Here is a 12,688-nt window from a genome sequence, read left to right as displayed (position 1 = left end):
GTTGCCTGTGTGCATGTCTGAGTCTGTGTGCTCATGCTTGCACGAGTGTGTGTGTGCATGTGATCTGTGTGTACATGTTTGTGCTCCTGTGTACCTGGACGTGTGTGTGCACGCACATGTGCATGCAGAGGGGAGGCGCTGGTCCTGGGACAAGGGGAAGCTTTAATCCCTTTCCCAACCCTGCCTGCTTGAACTGCAGCCCCTGGGAAGTCTGGCGCCCCCGACGGATAGCAAGGCCACAGAGAAGGAGAAGAAGCCACCTACGGCGACCACCAAGGCAGCAAGAGGAAAAGGAAAAGGCAAGAAGAAAGGGAAGGTGAAGGAGGAGGTAGAGGAAGAAACTGACCCCCGGAAGCTTGAGCTGCTGAACTGGGTAGGTGGGACGGCTCTGGTCCCTTTCCTGCGCTAACAGGGACCTCGGAGCCAGTCACCCTCCTCGAGGGGAGGGTCCAGTTCTCGCTGCCTCCTCAGCTGCCCTGTGAACTTGTCCCTACCCAGCACCCCCCAGGTACTCACGCCCCTCTCCCGGCTCATGCAGGTGAATGCTCTGGAGCAGGCCATGCTGGATGCATTGGTCTTAGACCGTGTGGACTTTGTGAAGCTCCTGATTGAAAATGGAGTCAACATGCAACATTTTCTCACCATCCCGAGGCTGGAAGAGCTTTATAACACAGTGAGTGATCGCAAAGGAGGGAGAGTGGAGGGGAGCTAGCCCCATCAGAATACGGCTTTAGTGGAAGAGAGAGGGAAATGGCAACCCACTCAACTATTCTTGCCTGAAGAATCCCAAGGACAAAGGAGCCTGGTAGGCTACAGTCCTGGGGGTCGCAAAGAGTCGGACATGACTGAGTGTCTAAGCATGCATCATTTAAGGGCCAGTGTTCTCGCCTGACCAGTGGCCTCGGCGAGGGTCCCATTCTCACCCACCTCTGCCAGGCTACCCAGCCCCTCACCCCATCTGTACCATTAACTCAGGGATGGTGCATGAGGACAAGTTTCTACAAAGGAAGAGTCTAGCTCCTGGAGTCAATAGCAGAGTGAAAAGTTCCCAGAGTGAGCAGTCATTTGTTCCTGGGGACTACCACTTTTTATGAGGTTTGATAAAAATGGAAAATTGAGTTTACACAACAAGGAGCTCCCGATATGAGAATCACAGTGTTTGGATGAAATCCTCTTGGCTTGTGTTCTCACCATATGAATTTTGAGATGTACATTTCCTCCCCTGTTCTAAAATTTTAAGTCACAGAAGTGAGCCATTGCTTGCTAAAACTTGGTGAACTTTTAGGATGATATGGTGCCCTGAGAGATTCTCTTTAAAATAATTTGATAAAAGGTATTTAACATATTGTTGAACATGTGGGATACTTCTTACCCACGACCAGTCCTATGTTGTAAAAGACACAGGCTGATAGTGGATGACATCCCAGCTTTCACAAATTCATTAATTCTATAGAGTCAGATTTTGCTGTAAGAGTTGAAAAACTCCCACATGTTTAATATGGCTGAATGCTTCTCTTTCAGAGACTGGGCCCACCCAATACACTTCATTTGCTGGTGAGGGATGTAAAAAAGGTCAGTCTTCTCTTTTTGTCTTTGCTTTTGTTTATATATATATATATATATATATATATATATATATATAAAACAAGCTATTTCAAGATTTATTTGTTTTATTTATTTAATTTTTGGCTGCATACCATGCAGCATGTGGGGTCTAGTTCCCTGACAAGGGATTGAACCTGTGCCCCCTGCATTGGGAGTTTGGTGTCTTAACCCTAGGACCACCAGGCAAGTCCCAGTCCTCTGTTCTCTAGTCGTTTACCTGTTGACTTCTTTCAATAAGACATTTTCTAAAGCAATTTTTAAATTTCCAAATGTGGTGTCATTTTATTGGCGGCATAAGAAATCATGAATTCCTCTTTCCATAAAAAGAGTTTACTTTTTTCAAATGTCATCTTCTTCAAGAATGGTGTTCATCCCACACACAATTGGCTTGCGCTAAATGACTGTTTGGTGGTAGGTTGGCCCCGGCCAAGGGTGGAGGCTGGGGGGGACAGCAAGTTCCTCTCTGCTGCCCAGGGCCCCCATGCTCTACAGGTTTCAGATTTGTTCTCACTCCTTCCCTGTGCCTCTTTCCAGAAGTCCTAGCGGGACAGGCCTCATGTCAATCTACGTGTCCCATGCAACAGTTCTTCTTGGCCCTGTTTCCTCATTAGACAGTGATAGACACCTCCACTTCATGGCCCCACCGTCCTTTCCAGGACTACAACCCCTTACAGTCTTGAAGGATCCAATCTACTCCCTGTTCTGTTGTGGAGTTTCTGGGGTCCTGCTGCCCGCCGCAGGCTGGAGGATCACACCAGGTTAACACAGAATGATTCATGCTGCCAGAAGCAACCCCTGGCATGCGGAGTGCAGGACGGGTGTTCGTGTTCTGAGCAGGAGGGAACAACTCAAACCGGAGGAAAGGGCCTTCAGTCAGAGTCCCAGACAGAGGGGTCAGACTTCAAACATATCTGATTCTACTGATGTGAGAATGTGGCTTTTACTACAAATGTTACCAATCTGGCTTCTTGAGCTTCCTCAATCAATAGAGATGGACTAGAGGCCAGACAAGGAATTCAGGTGAGGCTTTATTGGGGTTCTTGCTGCAGCAGTGGGGAGTGAGAATAAACAATAGTTTTCCTTGCTTCCTCCTTGAGGAAGGGCAAGCTGGTTCCTTAGGCAGTGGAGTGAGAGTAGGTGTGTGTTCAGGGTCGGGCTGGAGGAGTGACTTAGGTGGGTTGCTCACCTCTTAGGTTGTGCTGTGTGAAGGGGGCAGTACCCTGCTTTTGCTCCAGGCTTCTCAAAAGAGGCAGTTGCAATTTTTGGTCTCTTTGTATCTTTTGGGTCCAGAATTTGCCCCAACTGCACATGCATACAATTATTTTTAGTCCCACACAGTTTCTTTGTATATTGTTGTTCAAGGAGAAGTGTGTCCAGGTGCAAGCATTGCAGCAAAGGGTCCCTGGTCCCAGCCTATCTCACAAATGCTCACTGGACCAGAGCAGAATCATTGGGTCTGGGAACCAACAGGGACTAGGGGTTGCCCTGCCCTTGTTTCCCACTTTCCCAGATTTCTTAGTTTTGGAAGCACTGAGAGTCAAAAGCCACTGCTACTCAAGTGTAGACCCAACCAACCAGGTCTCACTTAAGTGGCTTCAATCGTTCTCCTCCTGCCCTCCACAGACACAGGACACCCTCACTTGAAAGCCTCCCACATCTCATGAAGTTAAGGCTCCTTCTAAGACACTTACATCCACTGGGCCCATCACATGCCCACCATACGGGGTCTGCCACACACTCATGTGTTCTGTCCTGAGGCTGAGCATGGTCATATCTGCAGTGCTCTCCACCCTCGGCTGCAGCAGCCCCTGCTCTGCCTCAGTGTTACCCTCCCCAGGAAGCCCTTTCTCACCTGCCCACCCAGGCAGAGTGGGGGTCTGAAGATGCTGCTGTGTTGAGTTTGGGTGGCTTGGCCCTTAACCCCCTCCCCTCCACAGACAACAAGCTCACCGAGGCAGAGCTGTATCTTGTCCCCTCATGTGAAATCCCTGACTTGATCAAGGATCATGATGGGGGCTGAACAAACTTGCAAAGCCTGAGTGAAGGATGAGGTCCCTGTGCCCAAGGAGGACATTCGAAAAGTGTAGTCTCCATGAGTGGAGAAGGAAATGGCAATCACTCCAGTATTCTTGCCTGGAGAATCCTATGGACAGAGAAGCCTGGCGGGTTGCAGTCCATGGGGTCACAAAGAGTCAAACACGACTAGTGACTAAATAACAACAATAGAGTCTCAATGGGATGGACCCCAGGTTTCTGCCATCATTTCAGCTGCAGGAAGCTAACCAAGCCAGAAATGGCACATAGCATAGCATCCTTTGTTTGTTTGTTTGTTTGTTTTTGCATAGCATCCTTATAATGGATGGGTCAGCTCTGCCTCCTGTATCAGCCAGCTGCCCAGAGGCGTGAGTGACTGGCTTACAGGTGTATGGATGCTCTCAATTCCTCTCCCTTCTGCCCACACCCTGCCTTCATCTTAACACAGCCTCATCCATTCTGCAGCAGAAGTCTGCCCCTTCACGAGCTCCCAGCCACCTCAGGTAGTTTGTGTTCTTACTGAAGCATTTGGGGTCCCTCAGAAAATCCTGGGGTACCACATGGAGGTTTCTTCAGAAAGGTCCCAGTCCCAGGAGTGTCCTGTCCTCCCCTACCTTTCACAGAGTCCTCCTGCCCATCATGCGCTCACTCCCTCCTTCTGTAGAAAATCTGGACGCCAGCCCCTGAAGACACCTTCTCCCTTGCAAGCAGCTGTCAAAGCACCTTCTCAACAGGGCAAATCTACTCACATCAAGGAAGGCTTGTACCAGCTACACCATCTGTCCTCAATGATTTTCTCCCTTAATCAATTTTTTATTGAAGTGTAGTTGATTTACAATGTTGTGTTATTTTCTGCTGTACAGCAAACTGATGTAGTTATACATACATATACATTCTTTATATATATATTCTTTATTTTTATTTTTTGGCCTCACTTTGTTGCATGTGGGACCTCAGTTTCCAGATCGGGGACTATAATGGTGCCCCCTGCAGTGGAAGGCAGAGTCTCAACCTCTCAACCTCTGGACCACTGGGAAGATCCCTCTTTCCTTTATGTTTAAATGCACATTACTGGTCATTCTGTCCAAGTGCACAGACAAGCCCAGGCCTCTCCCCTACAGCCCTGCGGGTTTCTAACTCATCTCATGGGGAAGTTTAACCTATTTTCTGGAACATGGTTCACTCTCTTATCTCCCTCCATCCTGTAGTAACAGATAGAAGATTGTTTAATGTCCCATTGGTTCCGTTAACACCCACATCGCCAGCAGGGATGGCCATGACGCCAAGGTGTGTGATGCAGTCCAGGACACAGGTACCTTCTTACAGGGCCTGAGACATGGCTCCTTTCCTTACAGGGCAACCTTCCTCCTGACTACCACATCAGCCTCATAGACATCGGGCTCGTACTGGAGTACCTCATGGGTGGCGCCTACCGCTGCAACTACACGCGCAAGAGCTTCCGGACCCTCTACAACAACCTGTTTGGACCCAAGAGGGTAGAGCTCAGTGGACACGCAGTTATTCTGTGGTTCCCAGGGTCACACATGGTTCCTTGCTCACCTCCACAATAACTCAGTCTGTTCAAAGCCAAGCTCATTACCCCATCCCCCCCCCCCCCCACACACACACCTTCCAGTCCGCCTGTGGTGGCTTTCGGTGTGAAGCATCTTTTTTCCCTCCACCCATCAGGCCCACAGCCCAGCACTTGCACCTGCCCCATCCTTTGTTCACAGCTGTCTTCCTCCTGGGCTCCTTTGTCTCTGCTTTCTTCCATGCTTCCTACCTCTGGAGCCACCCTGATCCTCCAAAATGAGGATCCTGACAGGGCATTCCCTGCTCACAAACTTCCAAGGCTCCCCAGTGCCCGAGGAATCACCATCAAGCTCCTGATTGAAGCGTCTAAGGCTCTCCCTCATTATCCACATCCTGTTGTGGGTGACCATGTACCACTTTCAGAACAAACTCTACTAACCTGTGGAGCTGTGTCTCCCCACTTCAAAACCCCACGTGTATCCCAGGCCCAACTCATGTGTGAGACCTCCCATGAAGCCCTCCCTTCGCCCCACTCAGAGCCCCATAGCTCAGTGTCTGTGCTTCTGTGGGTGAACTTCTCTGGTTCTCCCTGGGGTGGGGGTCCTGTGTCTGCACGTCTGTCTCCTCACCTGACCTGGGATGACAGAAGCAGGGGAAAGGAAAATAGATTTTAATAGATGAAAGAGTACTTTATATCATGAACTGTGAAGGACAAATGCTTTCCTTAGGTTTGTCCTTCATTGTTAATTATACAAAGTACTTTAAAAATTTTATTTATTTTTAATTAGAGGATAACTACTTCATAATATTGTGTTGTACAGTATTAATTGCTTTACAATATTACAATACAATATTTCTGCCATATATCAACATGAATCCACCATAGGTATATGTATATGTTCCCTCCCTCTTGAACCTCCCTACCCAAAGTACTTTTTAATCTATTATTAATCTACTAGCGATATCACTAATGTACAACTCACAGTATTGTAACTTCAGTTATCTGATTCCATTGAATTTTTTTCCCTCCCTTTTCATTATGCAGCCGAAAGCTCTCAAACTTCTTGGAATGGAAGTAAGTAGAATTTGTTTCCAGTGGTTTCATGGTATCATGGAGCCTCTTCATTTTGTATTTAACATAAAATTGAGTGAATTTGTTTTCCATGAATAAATCCACTTCACCACATACCAAGAGTTACTTGGATGATTTAGTCAGATTATATTCAAAGGTCATAGACATTTTTTTAAAAGGTAAAAGCCACCCAACTGACTTTTATTAAAATTAAGAACAAATCAAGCTCACCCATTATTGTTGGCATCATTATCCCCTCTGGTTTTTAAAAGTGTTCTGGAAATTTTACCAAATGAAAACATAAATAAAGGAAGAATACATAAAAGAAGGAGGAAATTATTATTGGCAGAAAAATATTTTGTATCTAGAAAGTCCAGGAAAATCAACAAAGTTTCCTCATAATGGGACAAAAATATCCAGAAATAACCTTAACAAGGGAACTTAAGAACAAATCACTAGACATGAAAATACACAAACGAGTAGAGGAAGTACCATAACACAATATTAAGACTGAGTATTGTAAAGATTCTTCTCAAATAAATTCATGAGTTAAGTAGCATCCCAATTTCTATATGGATTCAGGGTAGAAGGTTTTGATTCTTGTTCACAGTTGACACTGATGTTCAGCATAACTAGAAGGGTTATGAAAGTCAGAGTTGCATAATCCCTTAGTCTCTCAGATTGGTTGTATCACATAGGGTTTATCTACTGGACGAAGCCTTGGTGGAACTCTCCTATATAATAGCCTGTCCAGTCTTGTTGTCAGAGGCCCATTTTTCACCACCTTAGTAATAACTTTTATAATAGGAGTTCATCGAGGCTTTCTATTTTCTGGAGTCAGCTTTGGTCAATTATATTTTCATAGAAAACAATTTACTTCATCTAGACTTTCAAGTTCACTGTTGTAAATCTTTATTACTGTTTAGTCTCTCAGTTGTGTCCTACTCTTTGTGACCCGATGGACTGTAGCCTGCCAGGCTCCTCTGTCCATGAGATTTCCCAGACAAGAATCCTGGAGTGGGCTGCCATTTTCTTCTTGAGGGGATCTTCCTGACCCAGGGATTGAAGCCATGTCTCCTGCATTGGCGGGGGGATTCTTTACCACTGAGCCACCTGGGAAGCCCCATAAACCTTTACAGAGTATTTTAATTTTTTCAGTCTACTCTGTATCTTTAGTTGTGTACCAAATCTTGTTCCAGTTTTTTCTTTTTTTTATATCTCCTCCCTTTATTCTTAACCATACCTGTCTTTGGATTTCATTGGTATTTTTGCTTAATTCAGCAACTTTCTTTTTTTCTGTTTTCTATTTTATTAATATATTTTAATTTATATTCATTCCCTCCATATACTTTGTATGGAGTTATTGTATTATTTTTATTGACTCAATTTGAAAGTGAAGTTTGCCCATTTTCAATATTCCTTATATTTCAATGAATTCATGAAGAGTATACGTTTTTCTCTGAGCATTGTTTTTCATGGTACCCTACAGGTTTCGGTAAGTAGAGCTTTTATTGATATTCATTTCTAAACAGTTTATAATTTCCTCCTTAATCCAAGAGTTATTTATAAGCATATTTTAAGTTGCCTAGATACAGACTTTTGTTATTGTGGTTATCTTAGTCTTATTGATTTCTAGTATTATTCTTTGGGTGTAGACTATATGATTTCCAATATCTAGAACTTGTTGAGACTGAAAATCTCAAAGGAATTGGGGAATAATGCCAGGTGGAATTTTGTTAATGATCCATGTGTGTGGAAACAAATGTATATTCTCAGTTTGTTGGGCACAATTATATACTTCTCTGCAGGAGACCTGGGCTCCATCCCTGGGTTGGGAAGATCCCCTGGAAAAGGGAAATACTCCACTATTTCCACTCCAGTATACTCCACTCCCTCCACTGAGAATCCCATGGATGGAGGAGCCTGGCAGGCTACAATCCACGGGGTCGCAAAGAGTCGGACACGACTGAGCGACTTCACTTCACTTCACTTCATACTACACTCCAGTATTCCGGCCTGGAGAATTCCCTGGACTGTATAGTCCATGGGGTCACAAAGAGTCGGACAGGACTGAGTGACTTTCGCTTTCAGCATACTGTCAGATCAAACTTAGTAATTTTATTATTCAATTTGCTTCTATATGTACTAGTTTTTTCAAGTTAATTTCTGACTGAGGGGTGTTTAGAGGCTCTTACTATTATTTGTGATTGTGGATGGATTCATTTCTTCTTAACTTCCAGTTCATATCTTTTGTTATTCTATTGGGTTGCTTCTCTTTTACTTGGTGCTTTGTGTCTCTTCATGCACTGTAGGGAAATGAACCCCTTGTCGGTTATTTTCTGCCTATAGCAATATTAAAATTATTTTATGAGAAGTTGCATACAATTAATATTTTAATAATATACTATGGAAAGGTAGGATTAAAGGGGTTTCTGTTTGGGACTTCCCTGGCAGACTCCAGTGGTTAGGACTGCGCTTCCACTGCAGGGGGCATAGGTTTGATCCCGGGTCAGGGAACTAAGGTCCTGAATGCCTTGTAGTGTGGTGAAAAAAAGCTCTGTTTTACAATTTTTCATTAGTCCTTAGTGGATTTTTATTTGACTTGATATAATCTTGAAAATAAAGCTACATTTCCTTTTTAATTTCAATATTCCCTAAAGGACTGAAACTGCAGTTTTACTGGGACAAATTAGAACAAAAACATTTAAATTCAAGGCAAGATATGATAGTTTCAGTAAAAACATCAAAATACCTCATAATGAGGTTATAAAACTTGGTTTAGTCATGAACTACTTGCCATAAGAATTGACGAGTCAGGCTACACCCCTTTTCCTGCCCCATGCCCAGCCACTCCATTCATGTGAATGTGGGCAAATTATTCAGACTTTAAGCCACAACTTCCTCATCTGACTGGAAGACATTAACAACCTCTCAGGATCAGTGTGAGAATAAAAGAAGGTCACTGATGAGAAAGCTATTTGCAAAAGAGCAGAGATCCATTTCTATTATCCTATTGGGTACTGGATCCTCAGCCTGGAATAGTCTGTTCAGTTCAGTTCAGTCACTCAGTCGTGTCCGACTCTTTGTGACCCCATGAACCGCAGCACGCCAGGCCTCCCTGTCCAACACCAACTCCCGGAGTCCACCCAAACCCATGTCTATTGAGTCGATGATGCCATCCAACCATCTCATCCTCTGTCATCCCCTTCTCCTGCCCTCAATCTTTCCCAGCATCAGGGTCTTTTCAAATGAGTCAGCTCTTCTCATCAGGTGGCCAAAGTATTGGAGTTTCAGCTTCAACATCAGTCCTTCCAACGAATATTCAGGACTGATTTCCTTTAGGATTGACTGGTTGGATCTCCTTGCAGTCCAAGGGACTCCCAAGAGTCTTCTCCAACACCACAGTTCAAAAGTATCAATTCTTTGGTGCTCAGCTTTCTTTACAGTTCAACTCTCACATCCATACATGACTACTGGAAAAACCATAGCTTTGACTAGACGAACCTTTGTTGGCAAAGAAATGTCTCTGCTTTTTAATATGTTGTCTAGGTTGGTCATAGCTTTTCTTCCAAGGAGCAAGTGTCTTTTAATTTCATGGCTGCAATCACCATCAGCAGTGATTTTGGAACCCCCAAAAATAAAGTCTGTCACTGTTTCCATTGTTTCCCCATCTATTTGCCATGAAGTGATGGGACCAGATGCCATGATCTTAGTTTTCTGAATGATTCCATGCAACATGCATGTTTCACCACCAGTTCTCCCAGTCATTAATGCCTTCCTTTAGGATCCTGCTTTATTATTAGAATGACCCCTCATAATCCCTTGGAAATGGAAATCATTGGCCTTCCCTTTATAACACATCCATGAAAAGACAAATCTCATTCAAAATAGAACTCCTGCTTCCTTAAACTCTTGGTAGATGTGTGTGCATACTCAGTCATGTCTGATTTTTTAAGATCACATGGAACTGTAGGCCTTCAGGCTCCTCTGTCCATGGGATGCTCCAACCAAGAATACTGGAGTGAGTTGCCATTTCCTCCTCCAGGGGATCTTCCCAATCCAGAGATCAAACCTGTGTCTCCTGCATCTCCAGCATTGGTAGGTGGATTCTTTACCACTGAGCCACCTGGGAAGCCCAAACCATTGGTAGAAAACCAAGATATTTTTCTCTACCTCCTTCTACATTTTTCCTATTAATCTCTGGTTCAGAGTGTTGATATTTAAAGACATCCCTCAGGAAATGAGTTTTGTGCTTTATCTTTCCTATGGGGTGATTTGGATTGAAGTGTTTTCTTTGTTTTCAGTTTTGCAGTTTCTCTTCAATTTTTAGAGGCTTCTAGAAAAAAAACACAAAAACCTGCCAACCCAGGAGTATAAACTTCAAACAGTATTACGCCTTTTCAGCTCATTTGATTTTCAATAGTTTACTTCTTGTAATAAACATGTGCATCTTTTCAAAAGAATTCATATGATGGGTGGACACACAGATGTACTTAAGAAGTCTCTCTGTTCCCGCAGACAGCAAGGTTTCCCTTCTTCCAGTTGATCCTGAAACCCTTTACTGCATGTTTATGGCAGAACCACAGTAAAGGTGTTTCTCTCCCCTCAGGATGACGAGCCACCAGCCAAAGGGAAGAAAAAGAAGAAGAAGAAAAAGGAGGAGGAGTTGGACATTGATGTGGATGACCCGGCCGTGAGTCGATTCCAGTACCCCTTCCATGAGCTGATGGTGTGGGCGGTGCTGATGAAGCGCCAAAAGATGGCAGTCTTCCTCTGGCAGCGGGGGGAGGAGAGCATGGCCAAGGCCCTGGTGGCATGCAAGCTCTACAAGTCCATGGCCCACGAGTCCTCCGAGAGCGAGCTGGTGGACGACATCTCCCAGGACTTGGACAACAATTCAAAGTGAGTGTCTGGAGGGGACGTAGAGCTCAGGGAGACCCAGGCGTCCTGAGAACCACCCCTTTTCCAGGAAGGGAGGCAAATGTGGTTCTCACTTAAGTATCATCAAATTTAAAGCTTGTTCATCAAATGCTTTGTCCATTGTGTCAATATTTTTCCTTCTGTCTTTTTGAGGTGTTTCTGGACCATCATTGCTTTTGTTGATTGTCTTCTTGTGCAAACTATGGAAATGCAATTTTTTATTAATTAATTTTTATGGGAGTATAGTTGCTTCACAATGTCGTGTTACTTTCTGCTGTATAGCAAAGAGAATCAGTTACACTTATACGTGTATCCCCTCCTTTTTGGATTTACTTCCCATTCAGGTCACCATAGAGCACTGAGTAGAGTTCCCTGTGCTATACAGTAGGTTCTCATTAGTTATCTATTTTATACCTAGTAATGTATATATGTCAACCCCAATATCCTGATTCATTTCACCCTCCCTTCCTCCTTGGCATCCATATTTTTTCTCTATGTCTGTGTCTCTATTTCTGCTTTGCAAATGAGATCAACTATACCATTTTTCTAGATTCCACATACATACATTAATACATGATATTTGTGGAAAAACAATTTTAGCAGTATATCTTTATTGAAATATAGCTATTTACAATATTGTGTTAATTTCTGCTGTACAACAAAGTATATACATATATATGTGATTCTTTTTTATACTCTTTTCTATTATAGTTTATCATAGGATACTGAATTTAGTTCCCTGTGCTATACAGTAGGACCTTGTTATTTATGCATCCTATATAAAAAAGCTTCTGTCTCCTAACCTCAACTACCCACCCCCTCCCTTCCTCAGTTCCAGTTGGCAATCACTGCTGTGTTCTCTATGTCCATGATTCTTTTTCTGGGAAACACAACTTAAATGCAAAGACAACAAAACTGATTTTCATAAGGAAACATGCATTCAGAGGAGTACAGCCTTAGTGAACCTATGCCCTTGGACTTGATCTTCCCAATGACCTCTTAGGGGTAGGACAGGATGGCTACAGGGGGCTGGAGCTAGGTATTTCCCTACCCTCAGCTCAGTCAGGCTCTGATAAAACACCAATAGGCTGAACTTCTGGTTAGCTAGTTTTCCCCAGGGCAGGCTTTGTTAGGAAGAACAGAGTACTCTAGGCATAGTTCAGAATGGACCCCCCCACACACACACAGGCTGGCAGTATGAGGGGATTCTCCTCCCATTTTCCCTGTGAGAACTCGGTGGGGCACCTGGAGGTAAAACTCATGAAACTGTGGACACACTTCTCTAAGCCAGGGCTCCCCAGACTTATTAACCTGCTGACTTGTCCTCATGGGGACTCTGGAAGTCAGCCTCCGACATGGCTGAGCACGGACCCTGGCCCCTGCCTGTCTGCTTGGGGACATCCAAGGAGCTCGCTGCTGGAAGAGGACAGGGAGTCAAGGACTCTGTGTCCTGTGTCTCCTTGATGTCCCCATGGACACGGCTCTCTAACAAAGTGTGTGGCTGTCACTGCCTCACCCACTCCC

The 12,688-nt window shown here is 44.3% G+C and overlaps 1 protein-coding gene across 6 annotated transcripts in view; it reads left to right on the top strand.

The window, feature by feature from the left end:
• TRPM1 (transient receptor potential cation channel subfamily M member 1) overlaps window positions 1–12,688 on the top strand; it is a 79,296-nt gene that overhangs the window by 32,140 nt on the left and 34,468 nt on the right. For 4 of the 6 annotated variants that reach the window (XM_061158862.1, XM_061158864.1, XM_061158865.1 and 1 more), the window contains 6 exons: window positions 200–373; window positions 539–673; window positions 1,522–1,572; window positions 4,995–5,135; window positions 6,218–6,247; window positions 10,854–11,146. In XM_061158862.1, coding sequence (XP_061014845.1) covers window positions 200–373; window positions 539–673; window positions 1,522–1,572; window positions 4,995–5,135; window positions 6,218–6,247; window positions 10,854–11,146 — 824 coding nt within the window. The remainder of the gene's footprint in view (window positions 1–199; window positions 374–538; window positions 674–1,521; window positions 1,573–4,994; window positions 5,136–6,217; window positions 6,248–10,853; window positions 11,147–12,688) is intronic. The other 2 variants (XM_061158866.1, XM_061158867.1) reach the window with 2 other exon arrangements.

Source organism: Dama dama, chromosome 13 (genome assembly GCF_033118175.1).
Source record: "Dama dama isolate Ldn47 chromosome 13, ASM3311817v1, whole genome shotgun sequence".
Taxonomy (NCBI): Eukaryota; Metazoa; Chordata; class Mammalia; order Artiodactyla; family Cervidae; genus Dama; species Dama dama.
This window is presented reverse-complemented; position numbering and strand designations above follow the sequence as displayed.